General features: G+C 51.7%; 1 protein-coding gene across 3 annotated transcripts; it reads left to right on the top strand.

The window, feature by feature from the left end:
* Positions 1–1,563: 1,563 nt before the first annotated feature.
* Positions 1,564–20,271, top strand: FBXL19 (F-box and leucine rich repeat protein 19). 3 transcript variants are annotated; one of them, XM_053671781.1, is made up of 11 exons: positions 1,564–2,168; positions 3,390–3,590; positions 5,224–5,367; positions 5,482–5,568; positions 5,662–5,880; positions 6,369–6,530; positions 7,643–8,154; positions 15,000–15,163; positions 15,254–15,415; positions 19,460–19,678; positions 19,780–20,271. In XM_053671781.1, the coding sequence occupies exons 2-11, from the start codon at positions 3,414–3,416 to the stop codon at positions 19,956–19,958; spliced, it is 2,025 nt and encodes a 674-aa protein (XP_053527756.1). In that variant the 5' UTR covers positions 1,564–2,168; positions 3,390–3,413; the 3' UTR covers positions 19,959–20,271. The 3 variants fall into 3 exon arrangements, with proteins under 3 accessions (XP_053527756.1, XP_053527757.1, XP_053527758.1); XM_053671782.1 differs by having other exon boundaries at positions 6,369–6,401; positions 19,780–20,270; XM_053671783.1 differs by lacking the exons at positions 15,000–15,163; positions 15,254–15,415 and having other exon boundaries at positions 19,780–19,899.
* The last annotated feature ends 311 nt before the right edge of the window (positions 20,272–20,582 follow it).

The following is a 20,582-nucleotide window of genomic DNA, read 5'->3' as shown; positions in this document are numbered from 1 at the left end:
TGTCACAACAATACTGATTAGTATTGCTTTCCTTTGAGGGCCTCCCCTGAAATATGAAGTCGTCGCCACACGGGGAGGCGGGCATTATACAATCCTGGATCGCCCAGACTTCTTTCTGTTTCGCCCGCTCTGAAGCCCACTAATGACAAAAATTCTCCCCCTCCACTAGCGAGTGGAGGCGTGGGACTACATTTCCCGGCAGGTCATTGGGAAGGGGGTAGCTAGGAGAGGGCGACTACAGGTTTCTGTTTGCTCGTAGTTTGGCCTGTCTCCCGAAATACGCATTTCTACAGTCCACATCCTTTCGCTACAGAAGCTAAAGAACTACGTTCCCCAGCAAGCGTTGCCGCAGAGGAAGAGCGGTAGGCCGCCATCTTTATTGTAGTCCTTTCCCCCGTTTCTACAGGGAGTAGCCTTTGGCCCTGGACTACAAATTCCAGGTCATCCTCCCAACTTCCTTTGGCCGCCATCTTTGCCGGTTATCCCCGCCCCTTTTTTATTTCCATTGTTTCGACTGAAGATAATAGAGAGGGGACTGGAAGACTGCAACTCCCGTCAGGCTTTGCGCACCGGGAAGGGTATTTCGATGTTAAGATGCGGACGAGGTGCCCAAGGTGGTAGAATGAGGTGATGGGGAGAGGCTCGGTAGCCTGCCATCTTTACAGTAGTCTCCTTAACCTCCCGGTTTCATCATTCTTAAGGAACACTAGCAGGCTAAAAAAACTACTAATCCCATCGCACCCCATAAGATCGACTACTATTCAAGTTGTACGCCCCTCTTCCGCCATCTCGTTTGTAGTCCTCGTTCCTTTTCACCTTTCCATTGTTCCTGACGAGTAGAAATGGCAGCGGGAAAGCAGCAGATGAACTGCGACTCCCGTCAGGTACCACTCACGCGGAGGGTTGTGGACAGAAGGGCGTGTGAGTGCCTGGGAAGGAGGTCGGGTCGAGGGAGAAGGCCATCTTGTTTGTAGTCACCGTCCCCGCTCCTTGTGTATGCTCTGCAAAGGGGAGCCTCGAGTGAGCCGGACTATAACTCCCGGCATCCTCGGCTCCCTGCTTGGCAGGCCTTCCGCCATCTTCTTTGTAGTACCCACTAACCCCAGCACCCCATTGTTCCCACGGTAGCATCTGTGGCCGCTGGACTACGACTTCCGTCGTTCCCTGCGCGTGTTCGTCCTGGCAAGTGGAGTGGTGGGACAAGGAGGAGGCAGGGGGCGGGGTTCCTCTGGGAGAAGGAGGGAGTAAAGAGGTGGAGGAGGGAAGGAGGAGGGACAGGAGGGGTAAGAGAGGAGGAAGGAGGAAGGAGCTCAGGAGGGATGAGAGAGGCGGCCAGGGCCCCGGGCCGAAGCAACACCGGGCCGGGGGACCAGGGGGGCTGAGGCACCCCGATTGTTCCCTCCCCGTTTGCCTACCTTTCCATTCTTTCCTTCCACCCTTCTGCTTGAAGAAGGGAATTTATTCAAATTTTATTTAAATCCCTATCTCTGGAGGGTCGCGCGCTGGGGGGAGGGGGAGAGGGCAGGGGCTTACGCAGGCTGGGGGGGCGGGGCCGAAGCAGCTTACTTCACCCCCCTCGGTTCGCCAGATAGTAGTAGGGTCAGGGGCCGCAGTCCAGGGGCGGGCCCAGGGGAGGGGGGCAGGTTACAGGGACCCCCCCCTCCCCGGGAAGCGGCGGTGGGCGGGGCTTGAACCCCGGAAACGGTGGGGGGCCCAGGCCTGGACCTGGACCCCTGGGCAGTGGGGGCTGGAAAGGGGACAGTTTAAAGGGTCCGGGGCGCTGGGGAGAGGTAGGGCGGGGTTGGGGGAGGGGAGCTGGGACTCGGACCCGGGACTGAGTGGGGCCCGGGCAGAAGCCGAGCACCCTGCGTCCGAGAAGCCCCCGTTGGCCTGGGGGGGCTGAGGGACTGAGCCCCCCAGAGCAGGACCTCCCCCTGGAAGGGCCGCGCCGCAGCCCGTGGGAGGGCCTCGCCCCCGGCGCCCCCCATCTCCACTCGCTGCCGTCCCGGCCTCCGCCGGAGGGAGGGGCCGAGCGCCCTCGGGGGGCCGTGGACCCCGGCGTTCTGAGCGTTCCGCGCCCGGCGCCGCCCGGCCCCCCCGCCGTCGATGGCCGCCGACCCGCCGGGAGCTGCCGAGAAGGGAGAGATGGCTCCCGGGACACGTGTGAGGTGGGTTCATGCGACTCCTCCTCACCCCCAGACCTAGGCAGCTCCCACTCCCATTCATCCTCAGCCCAGCCTCTTTACCTTCCCCGCCCCCAGTCTCACCCTTTCTCTCCTCCAAACTCCTCATCTCCAGTCCTTCATCCTGTTACCTTTCTACCCGGGGGAACTGACCTTCCTTCCTAGACCCGCCTTCCCCTTGCAGACCCCCATCCCTGCCTGCAGTCGCCGCCCTCCAGGCTCCTCCCTTGGAGCCCTGGAGGGCCCCTTCCCCACCCCCTAGGTGGATCTGGAAGCCCCTGGAAAGGGGGAAATTGGGGTAAGACTCGGGCCATGAAGACCCTCCAGGCCTGCTGGGATCTTGGAGGATTTGGTTTCCATGGGAAAGGGAGCCCGAGGGATTCTAGACAATTAGGATTGGAAAGCAGACTGGGAAGCTGGGCATGGGGGACATATGTACCAACCCATCCTGAGTTGTGTGAAAATGTCAGGCTGGGTTCTAGAATCCCAGGGAATCTGGGAGGTTGCCGGGTTCACCTGAGAGAGATGAAAAGAGGGGGTCTTAGGGCAGAGGAAGCTCTATGAGAAGCAGAGGAATTGAGGTCTTGGGCGGAGGAGGGACTTTGAAGCAGCATTTCAGGGGGTGTCCTGGAAATTGGGCAGCAGAGTGAATTTTTAGGGATGGGGATGGGTGGGGCAGGGATCCCTTTGGATCTGGTGATAATATCTAGGTTTGTGGGGAAGATAATTGTGTGTGAGAGAGAGAAAGGAGGGAGAAAGGTCTGGAGCTTCTACTCAAGAATCTGTGGATACTTAGAGGTAAATCTGGGGAATTTTAGTCTGGGGAGAGCATGGGTGGGGTGTAGTACAGATAAGGAGTCCTTGCTTTCCAAGCAACTTTGATGTGGGATTCCAGTGGAGAGGCCCATGCCCCTTCATCTTCCTTGGGTTAGTCAGGGGGGCGCTTGAGGAAGTGTTAGAGGAGGAGTGAGATTAGGAAGCCAAGTTCTCAGACTCCCAGAGGAGCCAGGTGAACTGCTTGGGAGAGATAGGACCTGAGGGAGTGGTTCCCCCCAGCCCCTGTAGGAGGAGTGACCTCCATGTTCCTTATCTCCCTGGGGAGGAGGAGGACAAGCTCTGGCTGCCTAGAAGTGGGGGGAGCTGTCAGGAGTTTCTCTGGTCAGGGCTGTAGGAGGCCCAGCTGACCCTGTCCTCATTCACCCACAGCCCTCGGCGTTGCTGACGCCCCCAATGTCGTCGAGCAGCCGGGGGCCGGGGGCCGGAGCGCGCCGACGCCGAACCCGCTGCCGCCGCTGCCGGGCCTGTGTGCGAACTGAGTGCGGGGACTGCCACTTCTGCCGAGACATGAAGAAGTTCGGGGGGCCTGGGCGCATGAAGCAGTCGTGCCTGCTCCGGCAGTGCACTGCCGTGAGTTCTACCCCTGCTTTGGGGACCCTGGGTGCTCTTCCGCAGCCAGCCTAAATGCTTTTCTGGGATGACTGGTGGTTGCTTCCTAGGGTAGAGTTGCTGTTTGTTCACTCATTCATTCACTGGTTTGTTCAAGTGTCCATCGGGCCCATATTTTCCCGCCAGTTCCAGTTGAGGGCAATGTTAGGATACACAGAAGAATCCAACCCAGTCTCTACCGTCACACTTTTTCCAACTTTTCAGAGAGGCAGAGCTCTAGAAAACCTGGCCCTTCTTGTCCCACTTTCTAGAGGTATCTGTGCACAGCAGCCCACCCCAGAGTTAGTGCCTGTGAATAGGTCTTAGCCTTCTTTGTCCTCTTCCTCACTTGCTAGAGTGGTCTTAGGTTTGAGGCCAAGCTTACCCTTTGTGTGACCTTGAACCAGTCACTTGGAATCTCAAGGTACCAGTCTGCAAAATGTTTCTTTTGTTGAGTTATTACAGTAGCACAGATACGAAAGTGCCCACTACAAGGTCTAGCACACAGTAGGTATCTAAGGAACATAGGTTTCTTCTCGACTGTCTCCATCCGTTGAGCTTCCCAGACTCCCAAAGAGCGGCCCTTCCCTAGCAGCCATGAGCCGCCGCAGCATCCTCTGTCCCTCTGCCTACACCACCATCTCCTTTTTTCCCCTCCAGCTGCTCTTCACTGCTTGGTGTCCTCACCCCAGAGCTCCTTTCTTCTCTGTCTCCCAGCTCCAGCCCATTTTTCTGTTCCTTCTTCCCCCTACCTGCTTCTTCCTTGAGTCTGTTTCAACCTTCTGCATCCCTAGTAAGACTCAGTTCTTCTGAGTCTCACATTCTCGGAAGGCTGCTCCCTCTTCCCCAGGATTGGCCTTTAGTGTTCCCAGGGGTTTTGCCCAAACCAGGTTCATTGCGAGGTCCAGAGCACCCTAGGCTGCCCATGGAGCAAACCCAGAATCATCCCAGGCTGCTATTGTATCTCCTCCAGCCCTCTCTGAGTATTATCGTCATATTTGCCTGTGGTCTGTCTTCCTCCCCAAACCAGCTACAATTCCAGGGTCATACAGGCCCCGGATCCAGCTGAGTATTCACAACAGTGAGAACAAACTGTATATTGACTGGTCCTCTTGCATTATCTCATTCTTAAAATAGTCCTTCACAGGAAAGTTCCTAGCCCCATTTTACAAATGGAGAAACAGAAATAAGGAAAGTCAAATGAGTTGCTCAAAGTCATGCTGCCAAGAAAGAAGAAATAAGAAATTCAAGCCCTGGCTGGTGTGGTTCATTTTGTTGGAGTGTTGTCCAGTAACCAAAAGGTTGCAGGTTCAGTTCCGGGTCAGGGCACATGCCTGGGTTGTGGGTTCACCCTGGTCCAGGCATGTACGGGAAGGCCACCAGTCGGTGCATCTCTTTTGCATTGATGTTTCTCTCTCTCCTTTCCTCTCTCTCTAAAAAGAAAACAGTGGAAAAATGTCCTCAGGTGAGGGTTAAAAAAAGAAATTCAAGATTTGACCCACCTTGGCCCGTAGGGTCTGAACCTCATCCAACAGCTGGCCAAGGTTCCCCAGAAGAAGAGTTTTTCCCTTGTTGCTTGCCTTCAGGGTTTCTGATGCCCCTTCTCCTCCAACAGCCCGTGCTCCCACACACAGCTGTGTGCCTCTTGTGTGGGGAGGCTGGAAAGGAGGACACAGTGGAGGGAGAGGAAGAGAAATTTGGTTTGAGCCTCATGGAGTGTACAATCTGCAATGAGATCGTCCACCCTGGCTGCCTGAAGGTGATGGCCCTGGGGAAACTGGAGTCCGGGATGGGGCAGATTGTAAGGGAGCAAGGGAGTGGGGAACACTGCCTCCGGGTTTACTGATACCTGTATCTACTTCCCTGCCCACAGATGGGGAAGGCTGAGGGTGTCATCAATGCAGAAATTCCTAACTGCTGGGAGTGCCCTCGCTGTACCCAGGAAGGCCGGACTAGCAAGGTAGGGGCAGGGACTGGGCTGGGTGCTGTCCTCTCAGTAGGCAGTGGTTTGGGGAGCTGTTTAGAATCTCACCCCCAGCATCTGTCTCCTCAGGATTCAGGTGAGGGACCAGGCCGCCGCAGGGCTGACAATGGCGAGGAGGGCGCCAGCCTGGGGAGTGGATGGAAGCTGACTGAGGAGCCCCCGCTTCCACCACCCCCACCCAGGCGCAAGGGTCCCCTGCCTGCTGGGACCCCCCCAGAGGATGTGCCTGGGCCCCCCAAAAGAAAGGAGAGGGAGGCAGGGAATGAGCCCCCCACCCCAAGGAAAAAGGTGAGCCAGGGATCATGCTCAGTAGGTTCAGCCCAAGGGAATCTGGGAGGGGTAGTCCTGTTACTTTTTGAGGAGGGTGGGCCTGGGAGGCAGTGCTCAACAAGTTCCCTCAGAGGTTATTGAGAGATGTAGTTCAGAAGGTGTTGAGGGGAGGATGGGGCATGCTCATTGAGGAGAGGTACAGGTGAGGGACAGCTGGCATTGGGCAGGGAAGCTTTGGGAGCCCTGGGTACTTGAAGGATTAGGGGAGGAGGGTACTGGAAACTGCTACAGAGGAAGAAGGGGAGGGGCTGGAGGGAGGGAAGGGAAGATGAGAGTGTGCTTACCCGAGTGAAGACACTGGTTGGAAGGTGAGCATGCTCAAAGCTCTCCTTGGGATAGGGGCTTCTGGGAATTGTAGTCCAAGAAGAGGATGGGTCTTAATTTTGTGGACAATGTGGGGCTAATAGGTCTCTCCCTTTTCCCATGTCTCTCTCTTTAACTGTTAGGTGAAAGGAGTCCGTGAGAGGCACCTGAAGAAGGTGGGTGGAGATGCCTGCCTCCTCCAAGGATCGGACCCAGGCGGCCCAGGCCTTCTGCCCCCCAGGGTTCTGAATCCAAGCCAGGCTTTCTCATCCTGCCACCCTGGGCTCCCTCCCGAGAACTGGGAGGTGTGCCGGGGATCTTCTCCCTCCCTCTCCCATCTTTCCTTGCCCTACCCCCTTCCTGGAGACCAAGATCTTGTCCCTGCCCTGCCCCTGCCTCCCCCCGCCTTGGACATGATGAATATCTAGACCCTTGGGAAGAGTAGAGGGAGAGAATGGGTTGGGGGCTAGGCCATATGAGTCCCTGACTTTCCAAGAACCCTTGGAGTATTATCTGATCCTTTTATATCATCTTGCCAAACCTTAAAGGAGAAAGAAATGAGTCCAAGTCCCTGCCCACTGATTCCCTGTGAGGTCTTAGCAAATTGTCAGCTGCTTTGAACCTCAGCTTTCTTGTCAGGGAAATGAAGATGATACCATCTTCCTTATCCACCTATCTCTCAGAACTGTTTAAATCTACTGAAAGTAAATGAAGGGCTTTGTAAATTTTAAAACTTACCTAAATTCAAGGAAAATGAGGCCCAGAGAGGTTAAAAGACCTGCCCAGTATCACACAGCAAAGCTAGATATCAGCTGTCACTTTGTATGGACACACTAAATGCAGGGGTCTGCCTGGGTGCATCCAAATCCTGGCTCTGCCATTTGTCACTTTGGCATTTAATCTCTCTGAGCCTATTTTCCTCGTGTCTAAAAGGAGTGACCCAAGTTCCCACTCCATTCAAGCACTGTGAGGATGCGATGAGTCAGCAAGTACAGAATTCCCTGCCTGGAATCAGGAGATCTTTGTTGCTGTTATACTGTTGACTGGACACTTGGAATTGTCTACTCCAACATCCCATGTTGTGGATGATGAGGCAGGGGCTTCCCAAGGTCACACAGAGAGTTGAGAGCTGGACCAGTATTCAGATTTGCATGTCTATTTTCCATACCATACTGCTTGTGGAAATTGATGAGCTATTGAAACCCATAAGGCTTTCAGTCCTTTCAATCAGTGCCTTAATGTGACAGATAAAGAAAATGAAATTCAAAGGGACATAGCTTGGCTGATGTCTTACATTGTTCAGAACCAGTGCTGGAACTCAGCTATCTCTTGGGCTGTTCATCCCCTGGTGACTTTTCATAGGGTGGGGTGGGAAATTGTGTGTCAGACTCTAGAACAGTTCTCTGTCTCCCTGCAGAAACCAAAACCACCTTTGACCTCTGCCGAGGGCCCAGCAGCGCCATCCCCATCACCACAGAGGGAGAAGCTAGAGCGTTTCAAGCGGATGTGCCAGCTGCTAGAGCGGGTGCCTGACACCTCTTCGTCCTCCTCAGACTCAGACTCAGACTCCGACTCATCAGGCACATCGCTGAGTGAGGACGAGGCCCCTGGCGAGGCCCGGAATGGGCGACGGCCAGCCCGGGGCAGCTCAGGCGAGAAGGAGAACCGTGGAGGACGACGGGCTGTACGCCCTGGCAGTGGGGGGCCCCTCCTCAGTTGGCCGTTGGGCCCCGCTCCACCGCCTCGGCCCCCACAGCTGGAACGGCATGTGGTACGGCCCCCACCTCGAAGTCCTGAGCCTGACACACTGCCTTTGGCTGCTGGATCCGATCACCCTCTGCCTCGTGCCGCCTGGCTTCGTGTCTTCCAGCACCTTGGGCCCCGAGAGCTATGCATTTGCATGCGAGTCTGCCGGACTTGGAGCCGCTGGTGAGTGGCCTGCATGGGCCTGGGTTCCGGTGCTAACACCCTTCTCACTTTTGGTGAGAATTGCAAAGGGTTCCTGATTATTCCTCCCTGGTCACTATTCTTGTGTTGATACTTTTGTAGTACGTGTACACTATATACTGGGATGCTTCTGTATTTACTATGCCTAGGCTGCTTTCCATTTTTGAGCTCATTTAACCTTTGTAACAACTTCATGAGTTAGGTACTGCTCCCTTTTACAGATGAAGTTGAGGTGTCAAGGTCACGTGGAGAGGAAGCAATAGAACCAGGAATTTGAACCCAGGCCTTTTTGCCCCCAAATCATCTTAACAATATCATTATGAGTGTTTAGTATGTGCCAAGCACAGTACTGACTGCTATATATGCATCATCTCATTTCCTTTTCGCATTTCCTCTTCTGAGGACAATCTAAATGTTCCATTTAGCCCTTTCTGGTGTGGCTCAGTGGATTGAGCACCAGCCTGCCAATCAAAAGGTCATCAGTTCAATTCCTAGTCAGGGCATGTGCCTGGGTTGCAGCCCCAGTCCCCAGTGGGGAATGCATGAGAGGCAACCACACACTGATGTTTCTCTCCCTCTCTTTCTCTCTCCCATCCCCTCTGCCTAAAAATAAATAAATAAAGTCTTTTTAAAAAGAAAAAATGTTTCATTTACATACAAGAAACCTCTCTACTGAGGTGGTCCCTGCCCTCAGCCATACTTGGGCCTCCTGACCCCAAATAATCTCTTCATGTCCCAGAGCCACCACCAACTCCCTCTCCCTGTCTTCCTCCATCTCTCTACTGCTTCCTGAACCTTGTTTATTCAGAAATCTCCTTCATCCTCCCAAACCTTTGGTCTTCCTTCCCCCAGTCAGACTCTCATGGCACTCTGTTCCCCTCACAGCACGATAGAGGCCTTCTGCATGTTGACGGGCCTTCATTTGTTCATTCATTTCCATGTTGCAATTAGTTGCTGGGATGCTGCAGTTACAGTGTCTATTTTATCTCCATGTTCCTAGCATAGGACAAGGGGCAGTGTAGATGTTTAAGAAATGTATTTATTTTACCTTATTTATTTATTTATTTATAGAGAGAGGGGAAGGGGGGGAGAAAGAGAGGGAGAGAATCATCAGTGTGTGGTTGCCTCTCATGCAGCCTCAATTGGGGACCTGGCCCGCAACCCAGGCATGTGCCCTAGACTGGGAATCGAACCAGCAACCCTTTTGTTTGCAGGCCAGCATGTAATCCACCGAGCCACAACAGCCAGGGCAAGAAATATTTTATTAAATAAGTAAATTGAGGCTCTTTCTCAGGCACTTAACTGTGGAATATGTCCTGGAAGAGCTCCCGGTCAGCCTAGCAAATAGTTATGATAGTTGCTGGGGATTACCACCTCTACCTCATGTAGTACTTGATGAAATGTTTGCTGGAGCCTCTTCATCGAGGCCAGCCCCATGCTTGATACATGGGATCCAGAAGTGAAGAGGACTTGATTTCTGCCTCATGAAGAGACTTACGACCAGAAGTAGAGAGGCTGGACTGCACAGTGGTTTCTAGCTTGGGCCCTGGATCTGGTCTTTACAAGTTTCATCATCTCTGACTCTGGCACTTCTTGGATGTGTGGCCATGGTTAGATAGCTATACCTATCAAGGTCTCAGTTTTCTCATCTGTTATTTGGGGTTCATATTACTACCTTGTGGGGATTACCTGAGATGGTTCTTGCAAAGTACTTAGCACAGTTCCTGAAGGGTACTGAACACTCAGTGAAAGGGTGGGTTTTGATAAGAAGAATGAGGGTACGGCAGAGCAGGGGCCTGTGGAGTGGGGCACAATGGGAATAGGAGCTCTGTCAGAACTGGGGGGCAGAAGCAGGGGCTGTGGGGATAGAAAGGAAGGACTCAGGTTGAGAAATTTTTAAGAAGCAGAATAGCTTGTGACTTAAGTGTCTGTTGGGCAACACGATGACTCTGAACTGAGTTTCTGTCCCACAAGCCTGAGTGGGCATCGGTGCCATTCCTCACCAAAGGAAGAGAAGCAAGTTCTAGGGGAAAGTGAATGCACAGACTTGACATGTTTGGTCCACATGTTTGTGGACCAGTGGAGAGCTAGTAGGAAAACAGCCGGATGTACAGGTCTGCTAAAGAGAAAGATCTGCGTTTAGAAACTTGGGACACAGCAGTGAATAAACAGGTGGGAGAGCAGGCAGTTGCAGGTCCTCCTATCTGGTGGCTTCTGTCCTCTTGGAACTAGAAGGTGAAGTGATCTACCAAGAGAAAGGTCCAAGTTTGGGAGTTTTTAACCTGTAGGTATCAGCTTCAAGGAAGAGGGCAGAAGACAGAATGTCGTTGTGTGTGAGTTAGAGAAAGAGCAGCCGGAGACTTGGAAGACATCAGTGGTGGAGGTGTGTTCTGAAGGAGAGTTTGAGGAAGGAGTGAATGACGAATGTTGGCAAAAGGTTGTGGGAGATCAAGGGCCAGAGTAGCAGTTAGATTTTGTTACAAGGAGCCCTTGGTATCCTTGGCCGTTCTACATGGTGGTAGGGGACCAAAGCCAAGTCACATGGGGTCAAGGATATCAACTTTAAGGCAGGGACTTCATCTGTTTGTTTGCTGCTATACCCTGGTTTCTAAGATGGCACCTGGCATACAATAGGCACACACACAAAAAACTTATTGAATGAATGACAGTGAGGAAATCAAGATGGAATGTAAAGAGGTAGTGAGGGTAGAATTGGAGAGAAATTTATTGGTGGGAGAGCAGGAAGTTGCAGGCATTCCTCTCTGGTGGCTTCTATCTTCTCTTGGAACTGTGAGCTGAAGTGATCTACCGAGAGCCGGGGGAGAGAAGGCTGGCAGAAGTGTGGAGGAGTTGTTGAGTTGCAGGGAAGAGGGTTGGGACTTTGTAGGATGTAGGCAGAGAATGGTGGCAAGGAAGGGACTGAACATAGGGTCAAGGCCAGTTGGAGTTGTGAGTAAAGACTTAAGAGATGGACAGATTGGAGGACATCGGTGGCATCAGGGATCCCAGAGAGCTGAAAGGGAAGAACTGGCTTTGGCTGAGGCCCAGGAGGCTGTTGTGCTCTTTACAGGTAGCAGTTTGGGCTGCTCTATCTCTGCCCTCAGAGGGCCTCTGTGAGGTGGGAGAGGACTCTTTTGAAGACTAGAATTTAGGATTTTGGAGATGGGCTTAGTAGGGGGATGACTTACTTGCAGAACTTGAACATCAAACCCTGACCCCCTGGATGATGGCATGCGTTAGCCTCTTAAGAGTTCTTCCTGCTTTTTGCCTTCGTGTTGTTCCCCAGCTTAGGAAGAATCCATCCATGGCTCCCTGTTGCCCTCACAACAAACTCCCACAGTCCTGTTGGACCGTTGGTCAGGAACAGTGCCCCAGTGACTGCACTAAACACTTCCCCTGTATCATCTCACTTCATCTCTGTAGCAAACCTTTGAAGTAAATGCTGCATTTACTCCCTTTTACGGTTTAAAGAATGGAAGTACAGAAGTGGCAGAGCTGGGATTTAGATAGTCATAGTGCTTACACCCTTCACCTCTGGGCTCTGTGGCCATGACAACACAGTGTGGTGTTCTAGCCCTTCTTGACATGTCACCCCTACCCTAGGCCTCCTCTGCAGCCTCACCTCTGCCTCCTCCCCACTTATCAGAGTTCAGGCTCTCCGTCCAGGCCAGCTTGGTTTAAGCCCTGGCTCTGCTCTTATTTAATAGCTGTAGTACCTTGAACATGTTTCTTGGCCTCTCTGAGCCTCGATTTCCTTTACTTTAAAAAGGAGGTGATAGCCCCGGCTGGTGTAGCTCAGTGGATTGAGCACGGGCCTGCGAAGCAGACAGTCGCGGTTCGATTCCCAGTCAGGGCACATTCCTGGGTTGCAGGCCAGTTCCCTGCAGGCCAATTCCCAGCAGGGGACGCACGAAAAGCAACCATACATTGATGTTTCTCTCCCTCTCCCTCTCTCCTTCCCTTTCCATCTAAAAGATAAATTTAAAAAAAAAAAAAGAATCGTTTAAAAAAATTAAAAATTAAAAAAAAAAGGAGGTGATAACAGTACTTACCTCCTAGGGCTGTGGGAAGGTTAAATGCTTAATTCACGGAAGAGTACCTGGCACACAGTAAACCTGGATAAACACTAGTTATTAGTTATCATCGTCATTCTCATTATTAAGAGACAGTAAAGTTGTTCCTGCTACCTGAGGTTCTCAGAGCTCTTGTTTCTCTGTGCCCTGAACCTGGATACTAGCTCTTCCCCATCTAAAATGTACATCCTCTTTCTCCTCTCCCCTCACTGGAATAGTGGCTGCTGTCCTTAAATTCTCATCATGCATTGTCTCCCTGGGGCACTCCCCTGTCCCAGTCCTCTCACTGACTCTTATCGTGTCTTTTGATGCTTCGCTTCTGTGGACAGCTGACTGTGTCTCCCCCATTTTCTGACTGCTTTGTGCCCAGTGGAGGCTGGATATATTACTATCAGTAGGGCACTCAGTGACTGTTGGCTGCCGCTCTGAGGTTTAAGGGACAGATTGGGTCCACCAAAAGAAGAGTCAAGGGAGACTTCCTGAAAGCGGAGGCACTGGAGCTGAAGGATCTGGGTTGGTTGGCATTTCCAGCACAACGTGGGGCAGAATGCGTTGGCACCAGTCAGCCTTGTGTGTTGATAGACTGGCAAGTGGTTTGGCCTGGCTCTTGTGGAATATGATGCAGAAACAAATGGAGGCCTGCGTGTGTCTCCAGGGAGAAGTGTTCCCTTCTAGCCACGGAAGATCCTTGGAGGAGCTTCAGGGTGGTGGTCATAGTTGAGCTGGGACTCAAGATTGGGTCAGAGTGGGCAGAGAGGTTTTGGGTGGAACAGGGTTTTACTAGGTAGAAAGAGGAAAAGGGGCAGGACTTAGGGACAGAAGCTGGGTTGAAGGTAGGGTTTGGTTTTATGTTTTTCCTTTTTAAAATTGGAGACATTTGCAAATATTATTGGTTGAGTGGATGGAACCAGGAGAGGGAGAGGCTAGCATGCCAGAAGAGGGCGGAAATGGGAGGAGGTGGTAGGTGGGACGGAGAGGTGGAGTTATTGGGATTGAAGCCTTAATGTCTGTGCCTCCAGCATTCCCTAACCTGGCAGTCAGGGGCTCTGGAGTGTGCCCGGCAGCTTTAAGTGGTACAAAAACAGGCTTAATTCTTTTATTAATTTTGAAAAGGAAGTCTGTCTATTGTGTGCTATTGTATCTTTAACACCCTTCTTATATTTATCTCCCTGTTTAACAAAAATAGTCTCTAAGCAGTAGCCTAACACCACAGCAACACTCAGCTAGAACTTAATAACCCTGGTCTATTTTTATTGTATTTATTTCTATGGTTAACACATTTATGTGAAACAATACTGGTTTTAAGTACACAGAGGGGATCAATTCATGTTTTGCAGATACGTGGATAACAAATGATTGGGATTTGAGGATCACTGTTCTAGCCCAGGGCTTCTTGAAGAAAGAGCCCTTTAGAATTGGGGGGGGGGTAGAGCTTCCTGGGCCCCTCCCCACCCCTGCTGCTTCTGACATAGTTCATCTAGCCCAGGGGGAAATTCCTGACATGCCTTCAAGAACTTCTGCATTAAGAAGAGTTTTCAAAGGGAGGCTCAAGGAACTTCAGTGTACCACAAAGTATTAATAGATAACCTTGGGAGAGGTAGGGAAATGTTCCCTGGTAAAATAGGTTTGGGAAGCCCTTTTCCAGTTCACTTCGTGTTGGACTAGTTAAGGCTCTCAGAAATGCTGGGATCGGGAAACCAGTTTTAACTTTGTTCAGGCTTCATTCATCTTCGTAGCTTATTCAATACCTTGGACATGCTAGGTCTTTCATAAACATTGACTAAGTTGCCCTGGCTGGTGTAGCTCAGTGGATTGAGTGTGGGCCTTCGAAGGAAAGGATCACAGTTCAATTCCTAGTCAGGGCACATGCCTGGGTTGCAGGCCAGTTGCCAGCAGGGGGCACACAAGAGGCAACTATACATTGATACTTCTCTCCCTCTCTCCTTTCCTTCCCCTCTAAAGATAAATAAATAAAATCTTTAAAAAAATTGACTAAGTGAATAAATGAAAGGCTGTAAGTGAAGTATGTTGTGGGGGGTGCTCAGTGGAAGCTTGGTACTATTTGTTCATTCAACTAAAGCGCATTAGGTAACCTACTATGCACCTGGCACAGTGCTGGGTATTTGGGGAAAACAAAGGGAAAAGGCCAGATCTGCCCTTGTGAAGCCTACATTGTAGTTAGCAGTACACAGTAATTGAGTAAAGAGAGCAAATAGAGCTATAAGTAAAGCCTTGGGCACCTTGCCACCAGGATGGGGTAGATGAGAATCAAGGGCAGAAACTAGTAGAGGAGATGAAAAGTGCCCGTAAGCCAACAACATAACTTAGAGAGCAGTCGGTATGGGGGGGGTTGGGGTTGCTGATAGATACCATTGGTGTTACAACAAATACAACATATAGGGTGTTTGTGTGTGTCTTTGGCGGAATGTATTATGAGTTGGGAGGTACAAAAACCAGAAAGACCTATTTGACCTTACAGCAGTCCTGTGGGGCAGGCTAAGGGTCATTATCTTCGTTTTCTAAACTAGGCCTCTGAGGCTCAAGAAGAATGGAATTTTCCTAGGGTCTTGCATCCAGTTAGTGATGTTCTTGAGCCACAAATTCAGGGCTCTTGGCCTGGGTCCTGGAGCTTCCTGCACCTGACCCCTACCTTCTGTATGGATCCGGGAGAAAACTGGGTGAACTGGTGAGTGTGGTAAGGCTTCTGGGCTTCCTGAGAACTGAGGGCTCTGTCTACCCCCTTGTGGCTGGCAGGTGCTATGACAAGCGTCTGTGGCCTCGAATGGATCTGAGCCGGCGGAAGTCACTGACTCCACCGATGCTTAGTGGTGTGGTTCGTCGCCAGCCCAGAGCCCTGGACCTCAGCTGGACAGGTGTCTCCAAGAAGCAGCTCATGTGGCTTCTGAACCGACTGCAAGGTATGGCATAGTGGTGAGGTAGGATAGGGTGAGATGGGGGATAGACCTGGCAGAGAGCTCTCTTAGCACCAGCTTCCTAACTTCCTCCAGGCCTGCAGGAACTGGTGCTGTCTGGCTGCTCCTGGCTCTCTGTCTCGGCCCTGGGCTCAGCCCCACTGCCAGCCCTTCGGCTCCTGGACCTGCGCTGGATCGAGGATGTTAAAGATTCCCAGCTCCGTGAGCTGCTGCTGCCTCCGCCTGACACCAAACCAGGTGCAGCCTACATTGTCTGTTGTAGAATGGGTTGGGCAAGGTGAGGGTATGACGCCTCCGGTATCTCTTGTGACTCATGCTAGGTGTTAAAGTTTTAAAGAAAGGATAGAACACTTGAGTTTGGATAGGAGGACCCTGCTTTGCCATTGCTCATTCATTCACTCACCGGCTGTGTGCTGGGCTTTGTGATAGGAGTGGGGGAACATTCCTGCCCTTTGGGGGGAGATAATTATGGGATTAAGCACAATATGGGGTAAAGCAAATACAGGACCCTGAATTCTGAGAGGAGCCAGGGCGTGTGAGTGAAGTCACTGGGTGTTGTGGCCTCTACTGAAGAGCCTCCTCCAAAGGGAGTGTGGCAGTGGCCATGGAAGAATGTGGGCTCCATGTGGCCAGTCAGTTCTGTTTGTTAAGATGAACCAGAAATACGTATTTTTCTGTGACATCCTGGCTTTTAAATGATGGAAATCGGTTCAGATTCTTTTAAAATTCATATGTGAGCCAGTGAAAATATGGCTGAGCAATGGATTCCCTAGATTCCCTTGCCTTACAGTAAAAAGATACAGATTTTCCTCAGGGAAAAGAACAGAAAGAGGGAGCCGACTGACTTGGAAGGTTGCATGGAGACGGTATCACCATCTCTCCGGTCAGAGCAGCCACCTCTTCACCATAAGTCAGGCCCAGGTACCCTGCCAAGTGAAGTCACCTTTTACTGTTGAACACATTCTTGGCTGGTCCTGTGTAGGACCCCGGAGACCTCAAATTGAACCAGCCCCATTCCCCATCCTGGTAGAACCCCAGTCATGCAGGAGAGGGACTCAGAAAGAGAAGGTTATAACGATGTGGCTGTAAGGGCTGTGGTCGGGGGAGGGGGAGCAATGAAAGAGGCCCTCTTTGAAAGGAGCTATTTGAGCTGAGTCCTGTAAGGGACAGGGTTTTCTAGGGAATGTGAGGCAGAACAAGTAGTTTTGTGGGGCAGGAGGCCTATATTGCCTGAGGGGAATGCTGGGAGCTGAAGCTGGTCAGGTGATCTGAGAGGCCTGGTTACCTGGGGGGTCATTTGGAGGTGTGAGTGTGGGGGCACTGAGGCCTTGGGGGCTCCTTGTCTATTTGAAATGAGATGCTCACAGTAGCATCTTCCTTGGTCTGCACCAGTCTGTTCTCCACATCCAAGTCAGGAGAACCATCCAGAAAGACAAATCTAGCCATTTCACTCCTGTGCTATAAACTGTATTTCATTGATTCCCTGTGTTCTTTGGATAAAGACAAGTATTTTACTACAGTTGCTAAGACCTGGCGTGGTCTGGTTTCTGCTGACCTGTGTGATCCTTGCATCTTAGCCACCTCATCCTCTTTGCCAAGTTTCTTCCAGCTCCAAGGCCTTTGCCCACTCTTCTTGGCCCAGTATGCTCTATCTCCTTCATCTAATTAACACCTAATCACCCTTTAGGCTGCATAGTAAATACCACCTCCTTCCAGAAGCCCTTGATGATACTATCCCCCATTGAGATCGAGTTCCTCTTTAGCTTTGAGAGCAGTCCCCTCCTAGCAGATCAGTGTACTGTTATGAAATGGTTTGATTAACATGTTTCCTCTCACTGGGTTCTTTAAGCTCTGTGAGGGCAAGAACTATCACCTTGCCCATGCACCTTGCTTTCATAGTTCTCTGAAGGCTTCCTTTTTCCCCCTCCCACTCTCCCCTCCTCCTTCTACAGCAGCCTTGAAAGAGGAGTAGCAGCGAAGCAGCTAGGATTCTTTGCATTTTCTGAACAAGGCACCAGAGGCCCAGAGGGGTTAAGTGACTGCTGCAAGTCACATAGGCCAAGCCAAACCAGAGCTCGCCCATTGCCCCCTCTACTGGAAATGGACTGAGCCTGGAAGATTTGGGCGTGGGTAAGGGTGGGCATTGGGAAGAGTACATTCCATGAGGTGAGGAAGCGCTGGTTGGCTGGCAGACTGACCCCTTCTCCTTCCTGAATTCACTTTAGTTTGAGCCCCTTTATCAGGAGTTTGCAAAGATGAGTTTTCTGGGCCCTTGAGACCTATTGTACCTGTTGGAACTCTATACTTACCTTTCTGATCTTGACTCCCTGGTTCTGACAGCATTCCTAGAGCAAAACTTAAAATTCTGCTTCTTGCTTTCGCCCCTGCTATTTTCTGCCTGGTGTAGTCTTCTCCCATCTCTCCACATGGTCAGTCTTTGAAGGCCCCGCTTAAATGCTGCCCCTCAGTGAAACCCTCGCTGGTCCCCCCTTTTCTCCACCTGAGCCAGAGTGCCCTCTTTCCTCTGCTTCCCTCTAATGGCTTTGGATGAGGCAAAGCCATTAGAATATGTCTACAGATGGCCCAAGGTTGAGGGCATCTGTAGATATATTCCCTTTCTAGGCTTTTGGCTTTTCAAAGCCGAAAAAACAAGGGAGTGGAAGTCAGAGCTTGCAAAGTCAAGTACCCACAGAGTCGGGACAGACAACAAGTGGCAGGCTTGGTGCAGGGCATTAATAAGGAAGCCCTAGCAGCCCAGTGATACCAGATGTTAACAGTTCTCAAGGAGAAGCTCAATGTCTAAATTTCTTTATAAAAATGTCCTTTTTTGTAGGCTTAATCACATAGAAAATTTTTAGCATTGTGCAAACTCCATAACACTCTTGTGTGTCTGATCTAGTTTATCTATAAGCTAGGCTGGTGCCTAGGGGTAAATAGTGTTGTGATAAGAGTTTGGACTTGGAGTCACCAGGCCTGCTATGCTAGCTTTGTTACTTCATAGTCACGTGACCTTGGACCAGTTGCTCAAGAATTTGAGCCTCCATTTTCTCATCTGTAACAGGAATGCTAGCTAGAGGACTTGTCTCCTGAGGCTGTGGTTCTTAAAGCGTGGTCTTCAGACCAGTAGCCTCAACATCACTGGAGAACTTGCTAAAAAAAATAAATGCTGAGGCCCTAACTTAAAGTACCTAAACTCTGGGGGTAGGGCCAGCAATCCATTTTAACCATCCTACCAGGGGACATAGTTTGAGAGCTGCTGGCCTAGGAGCAGACAGCCCCCTAGCCTGTGTTTGGCCCACAGTGAATGCTCAGTGACTGCTGCCACCACAGGTGTACCAAACACTGTAATGCCAGGAATGTGGTAAATACAGTGAAAGGGAAACAGACCCTGTGCTTTTGGTGCAGAGACAAGCAGTGTAAGCTCTTCTAACCCCAGAGACAGGTGAAGAGGAGGACCCGGAGCTCAGACCTGAAAGCCAGGTACACTGGCCAGGCCAGGCAGGAGACTGAGCATGGGTGGCCGTAGGGAGAGTGCCTCAGGGGCAGGGGCAGCTGTGGGTTTTGGCCCAAGTACTTGGGGGCGAGGAAGAGGAATTAAGAGCTGAGAAAGGGATAAGACCTTATAGGAACTGGAATGTTCCTCCAAGGAGATGGGACTTCGAGGTGCTGTCAAGAGTTTTTAGCAGAGAAGTGATAATATTGCCCTACCTAGTGTTTGAGAATGGCTCTCTTTGGATTTCAGGAAGAATAGGAGAGAGTAGAGTGAGTAATGAGGCTGGGGCAGAATGAGGTAAGAGTGGTGTTGACTCAGAGTGGTGAAATGGAGAAAAGGAGAGAAAGGAATCCGGTTGGTGACTTCACTAATCATAGAAGCAGAGGGAAGTGGAAGAGCAGCCTGGAATGGCAGTCCTATCAGGGATGTTATTTGTTGCATGAATGGCTGTAGATGATCTATGTGCCAATGTTTGGGATAAAGGAAGAACAAGACAGACAAAAATAATACAGGGAAGGGGTAGAACTTTGTGGAATATTATAGTTTCAAATGGAGTAATTATGACAGGCATCACTGAGGAGGCAGTGTGAGCAATGAACAGATGAGATGAGGTCAGACATGTAGGTGTTTGGGAGAAGAGCAAGCCATGCAGAGTGCCAGAGAGGCTCACATACAGTGGGAGCAGATTTAGGGGGTGGTGAGGAATATGAATGGAAACATAGCTTGTCTTGTTGCCTAGTTGTACGTATGGAAGCAGGGAAGTACTGACCTCTTATCTGTCTACCCAGGGCAAACGGAGAGCCGTGGGCGGCTGCAGGGGGTAGCAGAGCTCCGCTTGGCAGGCCTGGAGCTGACAGATGCTTCCCTGCGGCTCCTGCTGCGCCATGCGCCCCAGCTGAGTGCCCTGGACCTGAGCCACTGCGCCCACGTCGGGGACCCCAGCGTCCATCTCCTCACAGCCCCCACCTCCCCACTCCGAGAGACCCTGGTACACCTCAATCTTGCTGGTAAGCATGGTCCCATCTGTCTTGCTAGGCTGTTGGTCCCCATGACCAGTACCTACCCCTACTCACTTTCCTGGTGTTGGCTACCATTGCCCCGTCCCCAGGTTGCCACCGCCTCACTGACCATTGCCTTCCGCTGTTCCGTCGCTGCCCTCGTCTACGCCGTCTAGACCTGCGCTCCTGCCGCCAGCTCTCACCAGAAGCTTGTGCCCGGCTGGCAGCTGCTGGGCCTCCTGGCCCCTTCCGCTGCCCAGAAGAAAAGCTGCTTCTCAAGGACAGCTAGTTGGGTGCCCCCCACTCTCCCCCAGGACTCATCAGGAGCCTGGACCCCGGGCCTTCATTTCACTCCTGCCAGGAGGCCAGGTCGCCCACCTCATAACTTGGGATTCCTGAGTTTTCAGACTTGGGATTCCTGCCCAGGGACTTGAGCCAGCCTCCCCACTCTTTACCCCCTGCACTGATATTTCTGGGGGTCTCTCCCTCCCATCTCCTCCCCTTTCCACCTGCTTCATTGTCCATCCCCTGGGGGGAGTGAGTCAGAGGTACTGGGGGTTGCCGAGCCAAAGGGATGGTGGGAGGGGGGGTAAGGTGCAAGTTTGAGGGAGGGAGAATGGGGGAAATGTATCTACACACAAGATACTGGGAGCCAGGGGCTGGGGGAGGTGGAGGATGGGCTGGGGTGGGGGGCACAGAACGCAGACCACCAAGGGTGCAGGGAACAGACCAGATTCTTGGAGTTGTAGGGGAGGGGCAAAAAGGGAAACTAGCGGAGCAATTAGGTGTTGCGGGAGGGGGGGACTGGGGCAACCAGGGAAAGCCAGGGCTAAGAGGAGTCCAGGGGTTGGGGCAAGAGCAGGTGTGGGGGTAGTAAGTACTCCCTCAGGGGGTCACTCCTCCCCTTACTCCC

This window comes from Artibeus jamaicensis, unplaced genomic scaffold, assembly GCF_021234435.1.
Source record: "Artibeus jamaicensis isolate MK-2021 breed Jamaican fruit bat unplaced genomic scaffold, CSHL_Jam_final contig_700, whole genome shotgun sequence".
NCBI lineage: Eukaryota > Metazoa > Chordata > Mammalia > Chiroptera > Phyllostomidae > Artibeus > Artibeus jamaicensis.
The sequence above is the reverse complement of the archived record's forward strand: the minus strand, read 5'-3'. Positions and strand labels throughout refer to the sequence as shown.